At 36.3% G+C, this 27,786-nt stretch overlaps 1 protein-coding gene and 1 long non-coding RNA gene across 3 annotated transcripts in view; one reads left to right on the forward strand and one right to left on the reverse strand.

Moving 5' to 3' along the window:
- Window positions 1-1,884: 1,884 nt before the first annotated feature.
- On the forward strand, window positions 1,885-4,430 carry LOC120877764. Its single transcript, XR_005724391.1, has 2 exons — window positions 1,885-3,696; window positions 3,737-4,430. It is a non-coding gene; the product is annotated as an uncharacterized LOC120877764 (long non-coding RNA).
- The window catches only part of MDFIC (MyoD family inhibitor domain containing), a 95,995-nt gene continuing 72,228 nt past the window's right edge, over window positions 4,020-27,786 (reverse strand). For both annotated transcript variants that reach the window (XM_040260146.1, XM_040260145.1), the window contains exon 5: window positions 4,020-4,882. In XM_040260146.1, the coding sequence (XP_040116080.1) occupies window positions 4,635-4,882 (248 nt within the window). In that variant the 3' untranslated portion in view covers window positions 4,020-4,634. The remainder of the gene's footprint in view (window positions 4,883-27,786) is intronic.

The raw sequence follows: 27,786 nt of genomic DNA on the forward strand, positions 1-27,786 counted from the left end.
AAAGGCTATGAACTATGTCAAGTGGATCAGCTGCTTTTGTACACCCTCTTTCTTGGCTTTGGAATGTAATTCCTTTGCTTCTACCCCTTTATGCATCAGACAGAACTTAAGAACCTTTTCAGTTTTTCAAGCTAAACTGAGAATTTGTGTGAATTTGCTTTTCACTGTTTTCCTAATAATTACATTCTCCACTGAACGTCAAAGACCTGCCTGAAAGTGAACACTTAATTGCAGAGCTATACTTCATCTTTAACAGATATAGCTATATCCTCTGTTAGTAATATGTTGAGGCATGTTTAGCTAAATTGATTTCTTCACAGTCACCTCACAAATAAACTCAAGATTCTCTTTTAGCAAGGGTTGAGGTGAGGAGGGATCAAGGGCATAAATAATGGACAAATAGAACTACAACTAGTGGCTGCAGTTCTGTAGGAAGGCAAGGAACTACTCCTTTTGACATCTGGCAGCTTGTGGTGGTGGTGGTTGTTTAGGTGTTCAGTTGTGTCTGACTCTTGGCAGCTCAGGGGCTATCGTTACTGCCCAGGTGGAGGATGTCATGCAGTCGTCCCAGTGTGAGGAGAGTGAGATGGTGCAGATTTCTCCTTGCATAGATAGAAATTCTTCTTTCTAGTTGAGGCTTTGATGTAGCTTTGCTTAGAATCCTGTTCACCTCCAGGTTGCCTGTTGAACTTGATTAAAATTTGGTCGTTTGGATGATACTGATTCACAGGCCTTTAGAGAGGGCAGTCAGTGTTCATTGGGAATTTTGCAATGTGAAAATATATGGCAGACTTAGTCACGAGTGATGATTTTTGCAAAAACCACCCCTCCACGTTAGGTCTGCATCAACCCCTTCCACTTTAACCATAACCTCTACAAGTAATCTGAAACGAACAAGTAAATATTACTGGCCTCAGTAACAGTTTTCTCATGGGAAGTGGCAAACTTCTCCCAAAGGCTGAAACATCCTGATGGTTTTTTGACTCCCTTGAGGGGCTTAAAGAAAACAGTCACTATAAATTTATTGATTATACAGGACATAGAGATGAAGGGTTGAAAAGAATGCTTTGTAGTACCCAAGCCTCAATTTTAAAATATAAATAGTAAGTGTAGAATAAACTCTATCCCTGTATTAACTGTCATTTAAAACAAAATGGTATGCTTTTCTATATTAGTATTAAAATAAGAGAAAAATGGATATTATAGTGTCTGATGAAAGTTTATCTTGGCTGTCAGATTAGATGTAATAAACCTACAGGCCTACAAATCACAGGTAACTGGAAAGGGCATAAAGGTCTTGAATAGTATGAAAAATAATCTTATTAATAAATAAACTTATTCATTAGATGGTTGGGTAAATCTAGGCACTGAAACTGGAATTCAAGAAGGCAAGCCACAGAGACTCTGGACTCGAATCTTATTTATGTTAGGCAGTGACTTTGATGTTTATAACATTAGAATCTAGGGCACTGATAAGAGTTTGTATAGATGAAGAATGAAAAGTTATTACATAAGGTTGCCTTGGTTACTCTGTGAACTGTTCAGAGAAACACTGGCTATTTCAGGTGAGAGAAATGGATATAGTCAATACACTATAAGAACACAAAAATAAAATTATTATACTCCTAAGTAAAATGTCTTCTCCTAAATAAAGTGATTCAAGGGGTTAAATACTGATAACAAAACACTTCCTACTACTTAAAAATTGTGCCACTAAAAACCCTAGTTGAAAGTACTTCTGATGATTTACTTTTGGGTGAAATTCATTGAAATTAATACCCAATTCTATAGATCTTTTGTGTTTAATTTCAGCATATAAATATATGTGTGTGTGTGTGTGTATAAACTACCACAGTTTTTTAATAAGTTGGGAGATAATTCCAAAGCAAATAAGTAAAAGCAATTTATTAAAAAACAAATGTAAAAAATGTGAATTTTGCTCCACTGTGAAGTTTTAACAGAAAACCATGTTTTACCATGTTTTGAAATCATTTGTCAACTATGATTTGCAGTATAAACTGATCTGAATCTTTCAGAGTTCATTTATGGGCATGAGTCATGTGATTTACATAGGAGACTAAGAGATCTTTCAGAGAAGGATGTAATAGGAAAAGAAAAGTCTAAGCTTTTAAATTATAGTTGAATTCACTTAAATATTGATCCATCAATTAGATTAATCATTTTTTTTATTTCAAAATAGTATATTCAGGATAATACAGGTCCAGTTTAAAAATATTTAAGATTACATTTCCACATTTAAAGAGAGACCAAATCTGTAACTGTAAACTAGAGCACTTATGATGGCCATATAATTCAACAAAATATTTTACATTCAGAAATTCTAAAATACATATTGAAAATCTTTTCACATTTGCTACTTTTGTTTTTTTCATTTATTTAAAAAAATCATACAAGGTACTTTGTGGTATGACTGCAGAATAGACAATAGAGGAAAAGTACTGTGAATATAAATATGAGATTAAAATTCTATCAATTAATGCTCTCTGTTACAGAGAAACATTATTATAAAAGTGCTAATATCATCATTGTAAATAGCAGGATACACTTAAATATTAGACAAATGGTTTGGCAGAAAATTTTTGCAGTATAACAGATATACTGTTTTAATGATTCCAGGTCATAAGGTTTTATATATCAATATAAAGTTGATACTCTTACATCCTAATATATATACATGTTAACTTTGGATATATGTTAATATTCAGATTCTGGTTACTAAGAAATAGTAGAAAGATGTTTTCATATTTCATTTGTTACATCAAAAATGCTCTTTAGGCCAGGAAGAGATAGACAGCTGTTGACTAGAATTCTATTTAAGCCTGACAGTTTAAGTGTATATGTGTGTATGTGTGTGTGTGTGTGTGTATGTGTGTTTAAAGAGCACTAAAAGGGGATTCAAGAGTTTGCTAATTTATTTTTTTCTTTTTTAAGCCTTTTAAGTAATGATATAAGTGGAAACTAGGTTTCATCTCAAAGGAAAAATTATTGGTGACATACCCATGCTTTTGGTTTTAAAATCTTAAAAGCCTAGATTTGCTAAAAGGCTTCCTAACAATATGCATTTGTTTTTACTATCAATTTGATATTCAGTTGGAATAATAAAAAATAACTATTCATCCAAACACATACTTTCAAAATTTCTACAAGGCATTACATTAAATCAAACCAAACTACAAGTTGGGGACATCAAGCTTAGCAGAAGAGCATGTAGTAGGAAAATGTACTCTCCTTTTCATTTGTACCACACAAAGTCTCAATGTCTTAGTAACTTACTAAGTCTTAATAAGTAACTTAATAAGTCTTACTTATTTCTTTACACTTAAGGATCTTTATAACCCACCATTTGGGTTTAATGTAAAATTGCAATACTGAAATTTGGTCATAGTAATGGAAGTCAAGATTCCCACTGCACTGGAAGGAATAATTTGTATCTAAGGTTAACTGTGCTTATAAATATTGGGGGGTTTGCTTCTTAACCAAATAACCCTTCCCCTTGCAAAATACTTAAAGCTCTCAAAAGAAGTGTTTGAATAAATCAAAATCAAAATGCTGAGATTTTAATACAAACATTTTCCTAATTTAAGTGCAACTTTTCAAAAGTGCTCCACATTCTTTATAAAATATAGCTATTTTAATAAAGCACTGTTTTTATCAAAACTTTATCATAACCTCTATGTTAAAAAATGCTTATTTTTAGTTAACTTAAATTTTATAGTTTTTTTAAAGAAAGATGTATTGCCACAACTAAAGAAAATACACACATGAGGCATTTTTCTTGTAACTGCTCAAGGGCATAGTCAGCTCAGGTTGGTCACCTAAACCTTGGTCCTAAAGCTAATTCATTCAAGCAGCAGATGAATCACTCATCCCAAGAGGCCTCCTTCAAATGCCACATTCTCCTCGAAGGCTTCTGAATATTCCCATAGACGTTAGCTCTTCCTTTCTGTGTATCCCTACAGCCTTTTGAGTTTCTCTCTCTCATAATCATGACTTCAATATGCCTGTGGGCTGGCTTATTCTTTACAAGTCTCTTTGCCTAAACTTTCCTCTGCTTCTCTGGATGGAAGCTGAATGCCATCCATCTCGGCACTGCAGCAGGCCACACACAGCAGGCACTCAGTGTCTGTTCAACAAGCAGAGCGTAGACACAAACACTAGGTGCCCAACGCTTGTGTGGGTGTGTTTCTCAAAGTTTACTCTAAGGAATGCTTACTTTTAACCATTGTAAAAACATTAAAAATAAATTGTCTGATTTAAATAATCACTGAAAAAAGAATACATTTGGAGCAAGGGGCTCCTAAGATGGGTTAAAAGAAACAGAGAGAGATAAGTATAAAAAGGAGACTTTTTTTTTTTTTTTCTGTTTTTGGCCAAAATGTTCCTCAGTCACTGCAACCTATTAACAAGTTTAAAAGTAGTTATAATTTCACATATGAAACCATGTGGATTTGGTTAGAGGGAGGAAAACAGGCTTTCAGAGATTACCTAAAATAATGAGTTAACAGTGCAAGTACTGGATTGTTTGATGAGAATTTTACCACATGCTTTTCTTTTACCTCAAAAGAAAAAACTTAAAATACTCTCCAGTTTTAATGCAAACAGAAGATAAATATTTATGAAGGAAAACAAATTCCACAGCACTCCATACAGATTTCTAGGCAGTCTGATGATTCACAACAGGCATCCATGATGCCACAATCCATGTCACAAGGGCAGTTACAGTCATCTCCCATTTCATCTCCACAGCAACAGCAGCAGGCTTCTGAGGTGCAGATGCCACACGAAGCTTGTCCCAGGACAATATTGCAGAGGGTCAGAAATTCACAGAACAGGCAGGCCAGGATACAGTGGACACAGCAGTCTTCATTTTCCGTTGGGAGGAGACCACACAATCAGAGAAAGAAGAAACACAAAATATATAAATCATCAGTAAACTGAAAAATAATTGACCAAAGTAAGTAATCCAGAACATAATGACCTGCAGTCCTAGTTCTGTGGGTTGGAAGGATGAAAAGAAACAGGTAAAATTTTAGATGAATAATCTTTAGAAGCAGATATTGCATTTGGTGGGGAGGGAAAGACTATAGTTGTATATAGATGTGTGTATGTGTGCCTATGGGTTAGAGTATTACTCACTGTGCTCTGGTCCTTGGTTCTAGGTTCCACCCCTCTATGCCTCTCATCCCTCTTCCCTATATCCTACTGCTCTCTGCTAAATGACAGTAAAGTCCTTCAGAAAACAAGTTACTGCAATGTCCCCACCTGCTCTAAAACTGCAAGGAAAAAAATTTTAAAATGATACATTCAGTATGTTATTGAATAATTAAGGAATCCAATAAAACTGGCTCAATTTTATTGTCCTTGATTTTTTTGGTTTCACAAGAATTGAAAACAGACCCTGGCCCCAACCATTGTTTCTGGGATAGTTCTGCCTATCTCTAACAAAGGATACATACCTTAGCAAATGTGAATAATGACACAGTAGCACTGCTTTCCCACTTCCTGTGCGTGAAGTACTTTACTGAGACATCTCTAATGATGCCTTTTTGAACAACGGATGTCATGAACTGATATAAAGAAGTGAGAACTCAACAGATTACAATCTAATAAACTTAGTACACCATATTCTAAGCTTCTTTCCTCAGAATTTTGGGTCAAGTAAAAGGAGCAACTGAAGAAAATGTCTATTTCCAGAAGACTTTAACACATGCAATAAAATAATTTAAGACCAATGTTATAAGACATTTGTCTTATTTCAGAAATATTTATGAATTTTTAGCTGGACTATTTATAGATGTGTGTTTGTGTTCCTTTCCTTCTTTAAAAATTTATACGATGCAAGCTTTAATGAGAGGATTCTGCTTCCAAGAACAGCAACAGACAGTATAGAACAATCCCCTATCTATATCTCACTGTGACATGACATGTGTGTTTCTGTATTTGGCTTTAAGATTGAGTGCCTTTGATGGAGTTTCATCAAATTGTGTATTCCATCATAACCACTCCCCCCCACCTCTGAATATTCCCATTTCTCTGTAGTCTCTAACTTGGTAGCGTTTATAAATTTGTAAAAGGGGGAAATGTGGGAAACACATACTTTACATGCCAGATGGCAAAAAGGAGGAAGGTCAGGAAAAACAAAAAGGAAACTCCAGAGTTGTTTGCAGAATTAAAGGCTAGGAGTTCCTTGGTAACCTAGTGGTTAGGATTCTTGGCTTTCACTGCCATGGTCCAGGTTCAATCCCTGGTCAGGGAGCTGAGATCATGCAAGCTGCCTGGTTCAGCCAGAAAAAAAAAAAAAGGCTAAAAAAATACATTGGTGTTTCCTCCCATCTTTCTCAGGGCCAAGCCCACTCTCATATAAAATGGTCTATGGAGCAACTGGCAAATGATCATAGAATTCTAAATCTGTGAGTTTCTGTCTTCCTCTAATCTTTTCAGTAGTACAGTAGTCCTCCACATTCCAAGACCCCCAGTGGGTGCCTGAAATCATGGATAGTATAGAACTCTATACATATTCTTTTTCCCCATGCATACACACTTATGATGAAGTCTAATTTATAAACTGGACAAAGAGATTAACAGTAACTACTAGTAAAATAGAATAGTTATAACAATCTTCTATAATAAAAGTCATGTGAATGTAGTCTCTCTTGAAATATTTTATACAAATTTAATGCCTTTTCCATCTTAACTATACACTTATTATACACTGTGGCCATACCTTTTACAGTTTGAGGTGAAATAACAAAATTATCATGAATTTCTTTTCCCTTCTTCACAATTTCATGGATAGAAGATTCATTCTAACTGTAGACTTTAGCAACCTCAGCATACAATTTTTGTGTGTGTGTGTCTTTCCTTATTAAGTTGAGAACTTTCACCTATTTAATCAAAGAAGTACTTTACAGTTTCTCTGTGGCATATATGAGTTGCCAGGATCAGTACTCTTGTGTTTTGGAGCTGTCATTATGTAAAATCAAAGTTACTTGAACACAAGCATGGTGATGTTAAGACAGTTGGTCTGAAATCAAGAGGGCTGCTACATACGAACAGGTGGAACACATTGGACAAAGGGATGATTCATGTTTTTGGTGGGATGGAGAGGATGGCATGAGATTTTGTCGCTACTTGGAGCAGCATGCAATTTAAAACTTATGAATTGTTATTTCTAGAGTCTTCTATTGAATACTTTGGTACTGTGAGTAAATGAAAACACAGAAAACAAAACACATAAGCGGGGACTATGGTATCCAATCACAACAAGAGAACAGCGAAATCAACACCATGGATCCAAGTCCATAGCCTTGGGAAAGTCCTGGGTTTCTAGAGAGCCTCTACTTTCCCTCTTTCTACATTCCTTCTATAAACTTTTAGCCTGATATCTTATATGTCTCAGTTTAGTAGACTTTATCTAGGATTATGTTATCTTCATGATTTGTAAAATATCTGAAACATTATAGAGCTGACTTTATTATTATTCCTATAAAGAAATTAGTGTTTAACTGGCAAGCAAGCCAGTTCTATTCAATATGCCTTCAAACAAATACCTGTATTAACTAATTCTAAGGACACGTCCAACCTTAACTTTGTATTCTGCCATGGAATGGCCTGTATTTCAAAACTAAGAGGGGAATCCATAAGAACTTACTTGATACCGAAGAACCTTAAGCACAGTTATTGAACATTAGATTATTTATGGATTAATCATGAAATATATCATACATTGAAGTATATGTCGTGAACTTATCTTGAAGGGGAAAGAATGGCCTTAGAATGGCCTTCCCACCAGACTTAGAAATAGAGGGTTACAATATCTTTGAAGCCCTCTTTGGTCCCTTCCTAAGTACATCTTCCTCTTCCCTTGCTTTTTGTTGTATGTTGTACAACAATGAATGTGTAAATATCCCTACATAATCTATCAGAAAGGAAAAGATACCACATAAATTCCTGTAACACTTTTCTCAATATTATGTATTTCAGATTTACCTTTCTTAATTCTTGTAGCTAAAGTTCACTTGTTTTACACTATATTTATCCATCCTATTTAGGAGTATTCTGGCCATTTCCAGTGTTTTGCTGTTCCAAACATTAATGTTTGAAACAGGTTTGTGCAAGTCTCCTAGAACCAACTTGCTAAATAACTGACAGTAGAATTGCTGGGTTCTAGGATGCACATTCCAGTCCCCTATAATGAAAAGGACATCTTTTTTGGGTGTTAGTTCTAAAAGGTCTTGTGGTCTTCATAAAACCATTCAACTTCAGCTTCTTCAGCGTTACTGGTTGGGGCACAGACTTGGATTACCATGATAGTGAATGGTTTGCCTTGGAAACGAACAGAGATCATTCTGTCGTTTTTGAGATTGCATCCAAGTACTGCATTTTGGACTCTTTTGTTGACCATGATGGCCACTCCATTTCAGGTAATACTGTGTTTATTTCTAAAGTGACTGCTCCAAAATGTATTCCCACAACCAAATATGAGAATGCTCACTGCTCCACATCCTCACTAATCTTTGAAACTGTCATATTTTAGAAACTTTGAAACTTTCATATATGCCCATTTGTTGCATGTGAAATGACATCTCATGGTAGTTTTTCCTGCATTTACTTGTTACTAATAAATTTGAACATCTTTTCATGCTTTTGGCCATTCATGTTTCCTCTTCTTTGAAACAGGTGTTCATGTATTTCCCTCACTTTTCTATTGAATTGCCTGTTTTTCTTATTGACTTGTAGAAGTTCTTCATGTAGTGAAGACATCCATCCATCAGTCCTTTGTCAAATATCATTGTTCTCCCTTAGTACTGACTTTTTGAAGTTAAGAGATAAGATGCACATGAGTTAATGTTTAGACTGAGAGTTTGAAGTGATGAAGAGAAAGTCAATCTAATCTTTTCTTTAGCTGGAAATACCAGATGGAGATATCAGATAGACGAAGTAAAGTGGAAGACTGACAACTTTGGCTAATGAGTAAGTGAAAAGAAGGGGAGGTATTAACAAATTTGGTGGTAGAATGAAATAGAAAGGTTTTAGTGTATTATTCAGAACAAAGGGAGTCTAGCCATTCTGATATACAGAACAGGAGGGGAAACCAATAAGTACTCAGGAAGGAGTGGCTGAATGTGAATGATATGAAATCAGCTGTCCTCAAGATGAAGAGGAATGAGGGTGACAGTCACAGCTAAACCATTCACAGCCACTCAGAGAACATACTCTTGAGAGTTAAAATCTGTTCCAGATCTTAGACAATAGTGACAGTTGTTATACAAAAATCAGAAGCCCTAAGCCAAGAACAGATTCTCTCCAAACTTCTACTAGTAGCTAACAAGATCTACAAAGAATTTAATTCTGTTAAATTTTGTATTTTTAGTAAACAAAGAACATGAAAAAATAAATTCTTAGTGCTAAATAGATCAAACACTCCTAGACTGTGTTCAACAACATAGTGTAATTTCTATAATGGATACCAATGGTGGTTTTATGTAGAATAAGAAGCCTGGCATTGATGAAGAAAAAGTATTTATTAATTAAGAAATGTGTTATCTTAGAAGAGACATTTTTACCACTCTTGTACTTTATTTATGAAACTTGGTAATAAATTATATTTTAAGCTCTTTAAAAATATTAATTCGATTCAAATAACATCTCTAAGAAGCAGTAATGGTATTATCCCCATTTTATCACAGATAGATTTTATAGAAAACTTAGGAGATCTGCTCAAAGTCACAGAGGCAGGAAGTAGCAGAGCCAGGATTGGAGCCCACATGGTCCTCCTCTATCATCCATGGTCTAATCCAGCAGCCTATGCTGCTGGTGTGGGAATGACTACTTTCAACACTTCGTACATCTTCCTGGAGGAGGTCAGTTATCAATAACTAATTTCTGCTGATTTGTCTTGCTGATCTTGTTTTCAGCCTTGATTCATGTTTTCTTTCTAAAGATGAATCTGAATTTTAGTTTTAATGAAGACTTGATAGTAAATGTTATCCTCATGAAAGAGCAAAGTTGATGAGTTGGAGAACTCATAAATTTCCAGTCACATTGGTGAAATAGACAAAAAAGCGTAGGCAGCCAAGACAGAGATGGTGTCTCAATCAGAGTAATCTAAATTTAAAACTTTAAAATTAATGTATGAACAGGAGCAATGTAGAGAGTAAATAGGAACTCCACTGGTATACAGTTATGACAGATTTTTAAAAATAAGCTTTTTTTGCAGATATTAAAACTTACAAAAATAGTTATCTTATCCTGCCTAATTTACTGGAAAAGCACTTTGGGCTGCTCTAAAAAATCAAATCTGAATAAGCCACAATTCAAAATTCATTTCAGAGATTAAAGTGACATTAGCAAGGTGCATTCATAGAGACATCTACCAAAACCACATCCATTTTCTGTACTTTATAAGTAGAAAAATACTCAGATATGACAACAAAAAAGGAACAAGCCAAAAAATGAATCCCTAAATCCTATCAAATCAGTGTAATAACCTGATGTGTATTCCTTGCCAAAAGGATTTTTCTTTCCAGTTGTGTTCTGGAAAGGGTAGTTTGATTGGGACTGGAGGTAATGAAAAGGTTAAAATAATCTAAGAAGAAATAGCAGTTATAGTTTACCACCCCTCTCATCCCCAGGGGGATGGAAAATCATAAAAGGCATTAAGTTGTTGGTTTTATTTGAAGCAAAGAGAGGATTATAAGAATTTACAAACTAAGAAGACTTAAATGGAGAAACAAACTAAAAAAGATGAGTCCTCTGCATCCATGTAGTTCACTGTCAGAAATAATTGTTTTTCCCCCTGTTCTTGTGGTTTTTCGTTTTTATGGTTTTATTCGGTCATATTTGTAGTTTTTTGCCAAAAGCGTTTAACCTTTGAGAAGCCAACTAGGTTCTGGGAAGGATGCCTTTTCCAAACTGGGCCCAAAAGAATTGCACAATTCAGTGTATTGCTGAGAGGAGAATTCAGCACAAGACTGACAGCTACTGTAAATTTAGGAAAACAAAGAAAAATATCAGCATCCAAGGAGCTAAAAAGAAAGCATAAAAGGAAATCTTTGGCACAGTGTTTGATTAAAAAAAAAAACTATTACGGATTACTTGCAGACACAAACCCAAACAAAATCTTTGAGTCCTCTGGAAGGTCATCAATGTTAAATCCATGCAGCTGGCATATCTGGCAAGGGTCTGTTATAGCTTCCCAATGCCATGAAGGTAACAACTGAACCTTATTTAAACAGCATCTTAGATGACTGGTGGAAATATCTGTGACTGATTTGAGGCTCTTTGCTCTCTTTAAAATGAGACTGAGATTTATTTTAAAATGAGATTTATTTTTGTAAGGATACATGAGTTTAATAATAAAATTATCCCAAATTGATTTACCCAAATCATTGGTGGCCCCAAATACTAGGCAAATGGGGTCGCACAGAGTCAGACACAACTGAAGCGACTTAGCAGCAGCAGTAGCATGAGAAAAGCAATTTGTTTTAGTGAAAGGAACCCAAAGAGCCATCAGAAAGCTCTGCACAGTAAACTCAGCTGTATTCTAAATAAGTCTATTTTTTTAGTTTCCTTCTTTTAAGATGTGGTATGACAGGTGCTTTGAATTCTTGGAACAAAGACACCAAACAGCAGAGTACAAGGAAGGGCAAAGAACAGTGAATTCTGAGAATAACCCACAACCCATTTTTGAGCAAAGGCAGGTTTGTATGTGTCTTATCTTGAGTAATCTCTAATAACATTTCCTATGACTGAAAATGCTTGAAAATACTTTCTTAATCAGGTCTCCATCATGTAAACTATATACAAAGAAACGGGTTCATTATTTTTTTTTCCAACAGGCCAATGATATGCCAAGGAGCAAATGCAGATTGAAACATAAGCAGTCAGTTATGTGTAATTACTAAGTCAGGAAACTGTACTGTGATCAAACCTGACTCTAGCTTTACAATCAGAGAACCCATAGGTGACTCCTGCTGAGGCTCACATCCACCCTGGGAGGACAAAGAGCGACTCACCGTACAGGGTAAGAGGCATTCCTCTACCCAGATACTGCTTTGCTGCAACTGTTTCTCAATAAAATCCAAAAGCAGGCTGAAAGTGGGTTTTGGTCATCCTGAATCGCAGCCAGGATGGCTAAGTTAGTATCTGGCCTCTGTGAAAGTCAGCTGTGAGGGATGAGACGCAGACATCTCTAGGGAGTTCCGCTCTTCAAGTGATTGTGGGGGCAGGAAATATTTACTAAGACGGTACGGTAGCTCAGCTCTAAGCAGCTCTGTGTCTTCAAGCCAGAGGACGCACGGCATTCTGGCCTACGGCCCTAGAATGACCTGCTGCTTGCATAAATTGGCCTGAAGTACGCCTCCCACACAGAGCCCTCTGGCACACTGCTGTCCCAGCGAGGCCATGCATCTTAGCCAAAACACAGTCAAGATTTTCCTAGTAGGGAAGAAAGTGAGATAGGTCAGGAGGTAAAAGAAAGAGAACAAGTTACGTTTTCCACTGCAGCATCAAGACCACACTTAGAGAAACAACAATAACCTTTACTATTATCTTTCCTCTAAATGAACTCAAAAGAACTGGAGGAAAAACAGCACCATTCTCCCCCCACCCCACAGAGAGACCCCTTGATCATTTTCCTAACACGTGTCCAAGTCCTGGAGTCCCTTCTCCCCCTATGGGAAGTGCATTCATATTTTAAATTACAGTAAGTGGAGAGCAGTTTTTTTTTTTTTTAATTCTCTTCTTTGTTGATCCTGCTGCTTGATTTGCAGCTGACTGATTAAAATATTCCAAATTTTCAGGAAAATTTGATCCAGTGATTGTTGGTCATGACTTAACTGTAACTCTGATTCAAGCAGTCCTTTCTTTTTTTTTTTTTTTTTTGCTGAAGAATTGATGCTTTTGAACTGTGGTGTTGGAGAAGACTCTTGCAAGCAGTCCTTTCTAGAGTCACCTTTTATAAAGTCTAAGAAGGAAACAAAAAGTGAAACAAAAAAAGTTTCCTAGGAGCTTTAGACAGAAATTTGTCAGGGAGTGAAATGCTGAGTTAGTAGAAGTGTTTAATTTAAAACACATTAAAAGAAAAGTATGTGGGCAGGGAGGTAGCAAAAGAAAAAGTGAAAAAATATCAATGGTGCAAGTATTATTTATATTAGTTTATTGAATCTCTATATTTAAAATCATATATTTGATAGCTGGTAATAAGTTACTGTTAGCAAAGGGTTAAGATAAGGATTAAAAGAGACAATGTATACAAAGTACTCAGTAAAGAATTTATCATGTAAGTACTTAATAAATATTATTACTGCGATAACAATGATGACGATGGTACAATATTTATTCTAGAGAGGCTACAACTCTCTACCTTTCAATGTATTGCTCACTCTGATTACCACACCATAATAGAGCCATTCTATTTTAACCTAAGGAGGTTTATTAAAGGCTCTGTTCTTAGTTCAAATACTTAAAAAAGAGACTCAAGAAGGCAATTCTAAGAGAATTTGCAGAAGAGTGGAGCAGAAATCTGCCTGGAAAGATTTAGTCAATCTTGTGTGTTTGGCTACAGCAGGAGATTTAAAAATAATAATCTTTTCCCATATTTAAACTATTATCCATTTATTTTCTCAGGAAGCTAGAAAGCAAAGACAGTAAAAACCATACTTGAACCTACTCAGTGCTGACTTTATTAGTTGGCCAGTTGAAATATCTCTAATCCAAAAAGTTTAATTAATAGGAAGGTTGACTTTAACTTTTGGATAACAAAATCTACTTTAGATCTGAAAAGCATTTTCCTAGAAAGAATCACTACATAAACAGTCTGCTAAAGTTGGTCACAATATTATCTATTTTTAGGACAAAAAATAAGTATAAGAAAATATATGTTTGTATAAAAATGATGTAAGAAATCTCTCCCAAAAGCTCAATATTTTCCCATTTTTATTTTTGCCACTGTGTTTATTTTACAATTTACCTTTCAGCCTCACATTTTCTGATTTGTGCTTGTTTAAATATTGTGCCAAGGTATATAATGAAAAAGAATTAGCATTTTTTTTTAAGCCGTGTGGGTATCCTACTTGGGTTATCTTATAAAAGGTGATAATGGTGATATTAATATAAACAGTAAACAGTAAAATAACACTTTTGCCATATGGGATTCTATTTATTCATTTTTATTGATGTATAATTTACATATAGTATATTAGTTTCAGGTATACAGTGTAATGATTCCATATTTGTATATGCTGCAAAGTGATCACACAGTGTGTCTCAGTAACATCCATCATCGTATATAATTACACATCTTTTTTCTTTCAGAGAAACTTTCAAATATGTAATACAGTATTACTAATTATAGTCAATCCACACAACTTATTTTATAATGGGAAATTTATGGCTTTTGACACCCTGCAACCATTTTGTCCACGCCCCCCTACCTACCTCCAGGCTCTGGCCCCCAGCAACCTGGTCTTTTCATCTATAGCTGTGGTTAAGATGCCACATGTAAGATCATAATGATATTTTGTCTTTGATTTATTTCACTTAGCATAATGTTCTGAAGGCCTGTCCATGTTGTTGCAAATGGCAAGATTTCCTTCTTTTTAATGGCTGAATAATATTCCATGGTATAATATACACCATATTTTAACCATTGATCAATCAGTGGACACTTAAGACTGTTTCCATATCTTGGCTATTGTAGATAATGCTGCAGTGAACACTGGGGTAAGTTTTCGAATTAGTGTTTTTATTTTCTTCAGATGAATACCTGGAAGTGGAATTGCTGGATCACATGGTCATTCTATGTTAATTTTTTGAGAAACCTCCATACTGTTTTACATAGAGACTACCAATTTACATTCTCTTCTACAGTGTACAAAGTTTCCCTTTTCTCCACAATCTTACCAACACTTATTTCTTGTCTTTTAGAAAACAGCCATTCTTACAGGTGTGAAGTGATATCTCATTGTAGTTTTTAAATCGGATTGTTTCTTTGCTATTGAGCTATGGGAATTATTTATATATTTTGGATATTAATCCAAATTTGCATATACTTTCTCCCATTTAGTAGATTGCCTTTTCATTTTGTCACTGGTTTCCTTTGTCTTGGATAATTTTTTTTTTTTTTTTTTTGCTATTCTTCGCCAGAGCTCCAGATATGTTTCTATTGAGGAGCCGTGTTTATTTATTTATTTTTTTTCCTCTGCATTGGGTTTTTTTTTTTTTTTTTTTAGTTTTCATTTATTTTTTATTTTACTTTACAATTCTGTATTGAAGTAACCTTACTTGTTTATTTTTGCTTTAAATGCAACACCTTTGATTTTGGGATCAAATCTAAAAAGACATCACCAAGACCTGTGTCAAGGATCTGACTACCTATGCTTTATTCTAGGAGTTTTAAAGTATCAGGCATTAAATTCTTCAGTCTTATAATAATTTTTGTCTATGGTATAAGATAGTGGTTATATCTTTTGATATAACCAGTTTCACTCTTTTAACCATGGCTATCCAGTTTTCACAGCATCATTTATTAGCATCTGTCCTTCCCCTATTGTATATTCTTACCTCCTCTGTCATAAATTAACGGACCATATATCTGTGGGCTTATTTCTGAGCTCTCTCTTCTATTACATTGGTTGATGTGCCTGTTTTTATGCCAATACCGTACTGCTTTGTATTATAATTTTGTATTATAGTCAAAATCAGAGCACATGATTTATTGGTTTGGTTCCTTTCTCAAGATTGCTTCGACTGTTCTGGATCTTTTGTAGTTCCACACAAATTGCAGAATTGCTTGTTCTAATTTCTGTGGAAAATGCCATTGGCATTTTGATAGGGATTGCACCAAATCTGTATATTGCTTTGGATAGTAGGGACATTTGAATCTTATTAATTTTTCTAATCCATGAGCACAAATATCTTCCCATTTATTTTTCTTCAATTTCTTTCATCAATGTCTTATAGTGTTCAATATAGAGGCCTTTCATTTCTTTGGTTAAATTTATTCCTGGGTATTCATTTTGATGTAGTTATAAATGGGATTATTTTAAGTTTGATAGATTGTTATTAGTGTACCGAAATGGGACAAACTCTTTAATATTAATACTGGATTCAACAACTTCACTGACTTCAATGATCTCATAGTTTTTGTAAGTGTCTATACCTGGTTTTCTATATATCCATAAGATCATGTCACCTGCAAACAGAGACATTTATACTTCTTTTTAAATTGAATGTCTACTTTTCCTTGCCTAATATCTCTGTCTAGGGCTTCCAGTACTATGCTGAATAAAAGTGGTGAGAATAGGCATCCTTGTTTTGTTCCCAGTCCCAAAAGAAACCCTTTCAGCTTTTACTGTTGAATGTGTTAGTGGTGGGAGAAGGCAATGGCACCCCACTCCAGTACTCTTGCCTGGAAAATCCCATGGACGGAGGAGCCTGGTGGGCTGCCGTCCATGCGGTCGTGAAGAGTCGGACGTGACTGAGCGACTTCCCTTTGATTTTTCACTTTTATTCATTGGAGAAGGAAATGGCAACCCACTCCAGTATTCTTGCCTAGAGAATCCCAGGGATGGGGGAGCCTGGTGGGCTGCTGTCTATGGGGTCTCACAGAGCCGGACACGACTGAAGCGACTTAGCAGCAGCAGCAGCAGTGTTAGTGGTGGGCATATCATATATGGCCTGTATTATATTTAGGTATGCTACCTCTATGCCTACTTTTTTGAGAATTTTTATCACAAAGGATGTTGAATTTTGTCCAATGTTTTTTCTACATCTATTGAGATGATCATGATTTTTATCCTCCATTTTGTTAATGTGGTGTATCACACTGATTGATTTGTGGATGCTGAATCACATACTTGCATCCCTGGAATAAACCCCAGTTGATCATGGTGTAAGATCCTTTTGATGTATTGAATTCAGTTAGTTAATATTTTGTTGAGGATGTTTGCATCTTTGTTCATCAAGGATAGTGTCCTATAATTTTTTTTTTTTTTTTGGTGCCTTTGCTTATTTTTGGTATCAGAGTAATGCTGGTCTCATAAAAATGTGCAAGTATTCCCTCCTCTTCTATTTTCTGGAAGAGATTGAGAAGGACTGGTATTCATTCTTCTTTAAAGGTTTGGAAGGATTCACCAATAAAGCCATCTGGTTCTAACTTTTGTTTATTGGAAGGATATTTTTTTTTTAATTTTCATTACTGATTCGATCTCCTTCCTAAAAATAGGTCTTTTTGGATTTTCTGTTTCTTCTTGATTCAATCTTAGCACACTGCATATTTCTAGAAATTTATCCAAGTTGTCTATTTGTTGGAATATAATTGTTCATAGAATCCTATGTTCCTTTATGTGGTATCATTTATAATGTTTACTTTTCTTTTTCTGATGCTGAGTCATCTCTCTTGGTGAATCTATCTATTTCACTTATTTCCAGTCTGATTTTTGTAGTTTTCTTCCTTCTACTAACTTTAGACTTTGTTCTTATTTTTCTAGTTCCTTGCAGTATAAATTAAGCTGTTTGAGATTTTTCCTGTTTTTTGAGGTAGGCATTTATTAGTATACACTTTCCACATAGAACTGCTTTTGCTTTGTCCCATAAATTTTGATATGTTGTATTTCCATTTCATTTTTCTCAAGGTATTTTATTTCTCTTTTGATTTCTTCTTTGACCCACTGGTTATTCAATAGCATGTTGTCTAATCCTTGCACATTTATGAATATTCCAGTTTTATATATATATGTATGTATCTAGATAGATAGTTGATTTACAATGTGTTAATTTGTGTACAGCAAAGAGATTCAGTTATACAATTATATGTATATATATTATATATATAATTTTTCATATTCTTTTCCATTATGGTTTGTCACAGGATATGGGATATAGTTCCCTGTGCTATACAATAGGACCTCACTGTTTATCCATCTTACATGTAAGATTGCCTCTGCTAACCTCAAACTACCATTCCTTTTCTACCTCACCTCACCCCCTTGAAAACCACAAGTCTGTTCTCTATGTCTGTGAGTCTGTTTTTGTTTCAAAGATGTGTTTATTTGTATAGAATTCTAAATACTACATATAAGTGATATAGTATTTGTCTTTCTGGCTTCATTTAGTATGATAATCTCTAGGTTCATCCACGTTGCTGCAAATGGCATTACTTCATTCTTTTTTATGGCTGAGTAGTATTCCATTGTATATATGCACCGCATCTTCTGCTGATGGACATTTAGGTTGTTTCCATGTCTTGGCTACTGTAAATAGTGCTGCTATGAACACAGGAGTGTAAGTAATCTATTCAAATTACAGTCTTGTCTGGGTATATGCCCAGGAGTGGGATTGTTGGATCATATGGCAAGTTTCTTTGAGGACCTCCATATTGTTTTCCATAGTGGCTGCACCAATTTACATTCCCACCAACAGTATAGGAGGGTTCCTTTTTCTCTCTACACTCTCCAGCATTTGTAGACTTTTTAATGAGGGTCATTCTGACTGGCGTGAGGTAGTATGCTGTAGTAGTCCCGGTGGCTATCAGAGGCAGGTGATACACAGATAACTCTGGGGAGAACCCATAAGAATCAAGGTATTCAGTCATGTCCAACTCTTTGTGACCCCACAGACTATACTCCACCAGGCTCCTCTGTCCATAGAATTCTCCAGGCAAGAATACTGGAGTGGGTAGCCATTTCCTTCTCCAGGGGATCTTCCCAAATCAGGGTTTGAACCTGGTTTTCCAACATTGCAGGAGGATTCTTTACCATCTGAGCCACCAGGAAAAGCCCCAGAGAAGGGTGGAGGGGAACACAGATGGTGCCTGCCAGCCTCTGTCCCCAGAGAGAACTTCAATAGGCCCTAGATGTGTGTGTATTAAATGCTTGTCCCTTGGGTTGACATTTAAAGTTAAGCAAATAGGTCTCATTCACATATTGTCTGGCACCTCTCAACTGGTTTTCTGCACTGGTAACAGGAGCAAGCAAGCAAGCCCTTTAAGAGCTATTTTTCAGTCACCGTAACCATGTGGATCTCATGAAAGGAGAGTATCATTGGTTTTTCAAACCTTAGATGTTTTGGGAACTTATCTCTCTGTAGGACTCTGATATGAGGTTTAAACCCCCTACCCTCAGGCAGAAGCTCCAGGTTTTGAGTTTCCTCTGATTGTGGGTCACTACACCAAGATTTTGTCTCAGCCCCACTTAATTGCTTTAATGTAGGTTTTTTTCTCATTTGCCTAATGTTAAGAGTTGTTCAGCTTCCAAACCTCAAGTCTCCAAGGTCCTTTTTAAAGAGGAACTTTTATCTTCTTGAGTTATATATTTGGTATGTCTTTGGGAGGAGGTGAGTTCAGGATAGTCTATGTCACCATCTGGAATCAGTACTCCCCATTTGGAATATTTGTAGGTTAATATCAGTGGCTATTCGAGAGTCCACAGGGTTGGCCATGTGATGTGAGGTTTTTGTGGCAGCATGGGAATAAACAAACACACTAAGAGGAAGCTGACAATATCTGCAGGACTGGGGCCAGACACAACAACACTTCAGCGACCTGAGCGTTCCTTAGCAAGAGTCCGAAGGGCTGAGGGGCCCCAGCAGTTCCTGAAGCCCCCATGGAGGCAGGGCAGCATCCCAGCAGGACACACAGGCCTCACACAGGCAGGACGAGCCTCACTCGAGAAGGCCCAGGGTGTGCTCCCAGGCCCTGACAGAGAAGCCAGGCCCCAACCAAAGAGGCACAGCAGTCTAACAGACACTGCAGGCAAGATGAAGGGGAACAAGCCGAGTAAAATGCTAGGGCAAAATGAGACACCAAAGCACATGTCAAAGCTGTGCACAGGAGGTAAATCCTGTTATTTATGGAATTAATTTGTGAATCAATGATGGCATTGTTCCTCTTCCCACATCATGTGCTCTCTCCACCCATGTTATCTCTCAATATCATCTGATTTTCTTTTTTTTTTTTAAGACACCAACGCAAGTCAAAGACAAATAGGGCAGCAGAACACTGAAATTATAAGGTATAAATACTTCTACCTTAATTTAGTGTACAAACAACTCCAGAGCCAAGAAAAATCTATGATCACGTTTGCGATACTCTAATTGACAAGAGTAGATAAGCCTAGTTTTCTAATTAAAAAAAAAAATCTGTAGCCTTTTTGTAATACTTTAAATTGTGCAAAAGAATATAAAAATTCTCTTTTCAATACTTAGTTGCTTCCTAATCCTCTGCACCTCATCAAGGCCACTCCCCAGTTGAGGTTTTCCTGCACCACAGCTCATTCCTACTATGACAGTTCAGGCAGTAAATGCCAGAACTACCAAAAGAAAAGCTGTGTCTGTGGTGGTTGTTGCTGTTTGTATGTTTGGTTTTGGTAACAGAACCTAATAGTGAGTTAAGTCTGTCTTAACTGACTGGAAAACAGGCTTTAATTTTCCAAATCCTAATAAACAGGATGATGCTTAGCTGTGCTACTTTTGAAGATAGCAAAGTAATTATAAAATGAAACATCTTTGCTTTTATGCCCCCAACAATGTCATTTCCTGTAGCTAGAAGCCTGCTGCTGCTAAGTCGCTTCAGTTGTGTCCGACCCTCAGCGACTTCACTTTCACTTTCACTTTCATGCATTGGAGAAGGACATGGCAACCCACTCCAGTGTTCTTGCCTGAAGAATCTCAGGGACGGGGGAGCCTGGTGGGCTGCCGTCTATGGGGTCGCACAGAGTCGGACACGACTGAAGCAACTTAGCAGCAGCAGGCTTCTAGCTACAGGAAATGACATTGTTGGGGGCATAAAAGCAAAGATGTTTCATTTTATAATTACTTTGCTATCTTCAAGAGTAGCACAGCTAAGCATCATCCTGTTTATTAGGATTTGGAAAATTAAAGCCTGTTTTCCAGTCAGTTAAGACAGACTTAACTCACTATTAGGTTCTGTTACCTGACCTTGAACAAGTATTTCACTCAGTGTTCATATGCATACAGTGAGTCGGGAATGATCTCCAAATTCTTTTCAAGCACTAAGTTTCTATGATGATATAATGTACAATTATCTATACACAATAGATTCCAAAGTCTAGCTCAGGGTCTTTTCTTGGCCTGGAACAAAGGTACTGCTAGGCTTAACACAAAGCAGTGTTAAGCAGAGCAGTCAAATTTAAGCAGTCAAAGCAGAGCAGAAAGTTAACTGATGCTGAATACAAGGTGAGTTTAAGTTGGCTAAGTCCCAGGGGCAGATGGTCAGAGGACATGTTAGGTGAAGAGAAAGCAAAGGTGGATCCAGGTAGAGGGGAGGCTATGTGGAAAAACAGAGGCAAGAATATGGTAGTTTTAGAGATAAGAGTCTCTGTCTACTGTTGGAGCAGGAAAACCAGGTAGAAAGCTTAAATATTCCATTTCAGAAATGGAGAGGCAGGGACAGCATCTGTGGTAGTAATATGGTGTCAGGCAGGATGACTATGAGAAATAAGAAGGTGAGATTAGAAGGAGTTGATAAGACCCTAGATAAGAAGAAAAGTCAAGTCTGACTTCCTGGCTCTGGAGCCATTTACTGAGAAAAAAACAGAGATAGTTCCCTTCTGAAAACACTCAAAGGGAGATGCCTGAGAGGTGGCTTGAAACACTGATCTAGAGCTTGGGAGGTGGTCAGAGCTGGAGGCTGTAATTCTTAAGAGCGAATAAAATCAAGTTGCCCAGGGAGAACATCCAGAATGAAAAGAGAAGGGATGTAGAGATGTGAGGGAACGAGAGCAATTAAGGAAAGGACTGAGTAAGGTGAGTAGCAGAGGAGACGGGCAGGAGTAGAAACACAGACGGACTCTTCTTCCCATGCAGAGTGAGGGAAAGTTCCAGAGAACTTTGTTGAAAGAGTAGCAACAAAATGAGACAGTCGCTGTGGAAAATGGGAGAGGCTGGCTCTGCAGTTTGCTGCTGAGGGACTTCCCTGGTGGCTCAGACAGTTAAGCGTCTGTCTACAATGCGGGAGACCTGGGTTCGATCCCTGGGTCGGGAAGGTCCCTGGAGAAGGAAATGGCATCCCACTCCAGTACTATTGCCTGGAAAATCCCATGGACGGAGGAGCCTGGTAGGCAACAGCCCATGGGGTCGCAAAGAGTCAGACATGACTGGACGATCTTCACCGATCTTCACCTGGGTACCTGAGGGAAGGTGTGAATCAAGGTGAGATCCAAGATACACTGGGGTATTCACAGCAGTTTTTATGGGTATCAAGGCTTTGTGAGTACTACTCAGCTCCTTGGTACAGAGAGAAGGTAAAAAGACAGACAGTCTAGACTTGGGGTTCTGAAAGGCAAGTATGAGAGAATAACAGAGTCTGAAGTTAGGAGATTTGTCAAGAGATCCAAATATAAATAAATATATATATTCCAAATATATATAAATAGAATATATTTAAATATTTTATATTTACATTGTATAATATAGCATTACAGTAAATATAAGTATGTATTTAATATATAATAGATTATGTTTTATATAAAATACTAGTATATATATTAAATATCATGGCATATACTCATATATATAATTATAAAATGGTCAACTGGGGTTCAAGAACTAGTATGTTCATATTTAGTTCACCTTTATTTCTAACTATATTACAAAGTAACAACAGTAATCAAAGGCACTAGGTTAAAGACTAAAATAGGGCGGCTGTACAGAATTCAGTATACATGGCAGACCTGTTGACTTGATGAAGCTCATTTGTAGGCCCTGAGGCAAAGCTTCCTTTGGGTTTTTCTTCCTTCACTCTACTCTATAGAACACATGGAGTGAGCTACCTCCTATGGTAGATAGCCACCACAGATGCTGAAAAGTTCTTTCTACAATAACTACTCTTCTGTCATTCCAAAATGCAATTTCTGCATTCCTCACCGAACATAATTATTAGGAAAAAATAAATTTAACTTCTAGTGTCAAATTTAAATATGTTATGTATAGGGATGTTATTCCCCAAGAAGTCTGGTTTCTCCAATTTGATTTCCCGAGAGAAGTCAGAGTAGAAATTTATCAGGTTTAATATGTCATAAGATATAAGTCCATTTTGCTCTTTTCTTTTAATTATCTGCACATCTCCCCCAAACTCTTGGATTTCTCAATCTTTAGGAGACAACTACTATTTATTTGTACAAATTTTCCCCTTCAAAATAGGAACTTTGATTAGTTTCCCTGAGCAAACTGTTTACTAATTATTCTTTCGTTTTCTTCTAACTGCTTTCTATATCCATTTGATAGAGGTCTACCACATTCCCTTTTCCCTTCAGTCAAGTGTGCAAGTAGTAGGGAAGACCTTACACGTTATCAAGAACCTGTGCTGGGAAGGGGGCCTGAGGCCACATTATGCTGCCTATCAATTAAAATCATTTCAGAAGATTAATCTGAAACACACTGTCCACCAGATTGTTGACTTTGATTCTTTCCCCTGTTTCCTCCCATACCTATTTATGGAGCATTACATTAAGATCACTGAAACGGTGGCAGAAAAAAACCACAAAGTTAATTTTCTCCATGCCCTGGTATTGTTGACAATGCCTTGGTAAAAGAATATCACTAAAATGTAAAGACAACTACAACAGTTAGTTAAGAATTTAGTATTTAACATAATTTTTAAAGTAGAAATTTGGACATATCTTAAATTAATAGCAAAAATTAAAATGTTATTTACAAAAATGTGTTCTCTGTCTTATACAACATGCACACAGAAATGTAAGTGTACAAAACAAGTATGTTACTTGTAGTATAAAAACAGTATAAAAAAGAAATTTATACTACAAAGGATGCTTAGGATGCAAAGGGTACTAGGGCAGGGATTCTTTATTTGCAATGTAATGGACACAAAATAATATTTTTAAATGTGTAAAATGAAAAACAAAAGATTTCAACGGAAACCAGTTATGTTGAAACATTTATTATACCTCGGCTTTTAATATTATGATAAGTACTTCTTTTTTAACATATTAAAAACAAGACCTAGAGATGATCTAATAAGTACTGCGATTTTAAAGTAGAGATTAACATAACTAATACTTCATGATTTCTGAAATAACCATAAACTTATTACTTTCATCAATAATTAAGTAAAATTTAGAATTGCCTTCAAAGTTTAAAGGTTACTGACATTAAGGTTACTCCTCCTACCCTGCCCCCCATCAACGTCATGGGTTCTTCCCAAAGCTAAAAACTTCTGAACTGGAAGATCATAAGCACATTTTTCAAATAGCTTCCTTGCGTATTCAACTGAAACTTTCTATAGAAAAAAAATTTTTCATCTTACAAGTTTTTTTCAGAAATATGGGAACTTTATACCATGAGCTCCCCTCTATTCTATTTCATACTATACTAGTTGAGGTTTATACAAATTAAGTATAAAAGTCCTCAAAACTATGATAGTTAAACAGTATATGTAAGTATTAAAAATTACTGAGAAAACTTCTAAGAGAAACTAGTATTTCAGTGTTACCTCAATTCGTTTTAAGATTCAGGCAGTGTCATTTAGGAATGCAATTAAAAAAAAATCAAATAGCAACATAACTATATACTCTGAAAGATATCAACTGAAAGAATCTAATTCAACCTAGAAAAAAATCATTGTTAAGCCTTGGGTCTTAAGAGAATTTTAGAGTCATATCTTGCAAACATACAAACTAAGAATAAAACTATCTGAAAGAGTATTAAAGCATTATTACTGAAAATGTCATGAATCATTGGATTTGAGTTCCTCTAAATTGCAATAAATTGTTGAATGAAATCATGCAAAGGGAATAAAATGAGTCAGGAGGGAAAGAAAGAAAAAGAAATAAGAGAGCAGGGTGTTGAAAGATCAACAGACAGGTGGACAGAGGTATAGAAAGTATGCTTTGGAGAAATAACCAAAATGAGACAATCAAAATTCTGCACTTGCAGACCAGATCTTTAAAGATGAAGCATCTCTGATGAGTGCTTCAAAACAGATATACTTCTAGGCATGCTCCTGTTCCTTAAGACTCCTTTTTTCAAAAATTCTTTGTTCAAAATTAATTTCCCTCCAGTATTACAATTCTCAATTCATAACCATTTGAGTGTCTATTTAGATAATAAAACACTAGATCTTCTAAGTGTAGAGGGAGTATGGTGGGGCACACACCCAAAGGAAGCAATTGAAGAAAAAAAAACTAGCAACAAAACACTAGGAAAAAAGAAAAATTATAACAGCACCAAAGAGAACAATAAGCTACAGTATCTGTAGATAATACTATGAAATATACTATTATCAAAATGGTTTTAAAGACAAAGGGATGTGAACAATCTATTTAGGCTTAAATTTTTGAATTTTCTTTTCTAGATGGTCAATAGGCGGACTACATGGCATGAATTGAGGTACAAATTATCCATCAGTATTTTCTTCAGTTCATCAGATAAGGTAAATACTTTTATTCTATCCTCAAAAAACGGAACTGCTTTTTTAAAAGGTGAAAAATACTTTTTGCTAAGGTGGTAAAATTTAGGCTAATGTGAAACACAAAACATAAGAACAATGTTTTCATTTATCATGAGCATCTAAGATAAAAGTTTTCCTGTAGGTGGTCACCTCAAATATTTGACGAAAAATTAATATCATATTTTTCTTGTGTATATACTTCACAAACTACAAGACTCATGAGTCATCAACCAGTTTTCGTCAGAAGATTCCAAACATCCTGCCCATTCTGAATCTCTTACCAAAAATGTCTTCCTTTGAGAATTGTAGTATTATGCAGTGTCTAGTGCTATTATTATAACTATGAGATAATTTTTTCAAAGTCCTTCTAAAATGAATGGAAACTTCTAGTATATTTTACATCATTACAAATGATGAAACAGTTTTAGATGGAAGGTTTGAAAAACTGTAAATCTACCAGGTCAAATCCTACTGGTCATTTGAAAGATCACCAGTTAAATAAATAGAAAGTGCTTAGTGTAGGAACCTACCAAAGAAGGCAGTGTGAAAGATAATCTCAAAATATGGCTGGCCACTTTCTGGTAATAATCTAAAATCTGAGAGGGATGATGAGATATAGGTACAGATATCAGTGACTACAGATGGGGTGCCTTCTAATAGATCTCTTCTGCTTCAGCTACTCAAGGGCATCCTTGTCCTGCCTCATCCACCAGCTGCTTCTCTACCAGCTCATTACCAACAAAACTCAATATATCCCATCTCTAAAAATATTCTTTTAGCTCACAGCCTTTTTACTATGCTTTTAGGAACACCTCTTGAACAGAGTAGCCTAGCTGTGCCATCTTTAATTTTCTCCACCACTTCAGTGAGACTTTTGTTCCCATCACACACCAAGAGTATGAAGGTCACCAATGATCACAGGACAATGTCAATGGTCACTTCTGATTCATCTCACTGGCCTTCTCAGTTGCTATTTGGCACATGACCACTCCCTCCAACTTGAAACACAGTCTTTATTGTTTCCTCCTCCATCATTGACTACTCATCCCATTTTTTTTCATAGTGTCTGTTCATTTTCTGACTTATTGAACAGGTCTAGAGCTCAGTTCTTGCATCACTAATTGACTGTACTTTCTGGGCAGTAGTTCTTAACCCTGCATGCATGTTAGAGTCTTTGTGGAGAACTTCTATAGCAGTGGTCACTAAACTTTTTGGCACCAGAGACCAGTTTCGTGGAAGACAGTTTTTCCATGGACTGGTCTGTGTGTGGGGAGGTGGTTTCAGGGTGATTTCAGCATGTTACATTTATTGTGCACTTTATTTCTGTTATTATTACATCATTTCCACCTCAGATTATTAGGCAGTAGATCCTGGAGGTTGGGGACCCCTGTTCTAAAGGATTCTGAGGCCTTGGTCCCACTCCACTTGAGTCAGGTCCTCTGGGGTCTGTGCCCAGAGGGATATTTCACGTTGTACTCCCTTTGTTCAGAAGTTCTTACTTCAGATACCCAGGTGCTGGGATTGAGAACCACAATCCCAGGGGATCCCATGCACTGAACATTCTGTACTCTGATGACTCACAAAACATCTCAGGGTGCAGATCTTTCCTCTCACCTGCAAACTCCTCTACCCAACTGCTTATTTCACTGTACCACTTGTAAAGAAAATGGGCATCTCAAATTGTTCAAAACCAAACCCTGTTCTTCCCACCTGTATTAATGGTAACTCCATACATTCAACTGCTTGGACCAAATAACCTAGAGTCATCCTTAACCCTCGTCTTTCCCTCACACTGAAATATCACCCTTCAATCAATCTTACTCTGCCTTCAAAATACATTCATATACAACACTATCTTACTATTACCACTCTGATCCAACCCTGTCATCTCTCAGCTGAGTTACTGCAAGAGTCACACAGCAGGCCCCCAGGCCCTCTTTCTTTGGCCACTGTGTACCTATAGTCTACACTCTGCACAACAGAAGGGTGATGCTTAAAAATGGTGAGTCAGATCATGTCTATCATCTGCTCAAACCCTATCACTGGCTTCCTACCTCACTCAAACCAAAACCAAAATCCTTAAAATGGTTCATTAGGTCCCTCCATAATCTATGCCCTACTTTACTGTTTAGTTCTTAGAGATATGTCATTTTAGAATAAGACATCTGAAGGTATCTGGGGTCTTTTGTTACCTTCAGGAATAACAAAAGACCTAACAGGTGTTTGCTACCACCTTAGAAACCTGCGAATCTAACTGTTGTTAGATTCTGAAAAAAGCCCACAAACCAAAAGTGATCACTGTGTAAGAGACAGTCACAATTAATTTATAGAAGTTGGAA

This window comes from Oryx dammah, unplaced genomic scaffold (genome assembly GCF_014754425.2).
Source record: "Oryx dammah isolate SB20612 unplaced genomic scaffold, SCBI_Odam_1.1 HiC_scaffold_18, whole genome shotgun sequence".
Classification (NCBI taxonomy): Eukaryota; Metazoa; Chordata; class Mammalia; order Artiodactyla; family Bovidae; genus Oryx; species Oryx dammah.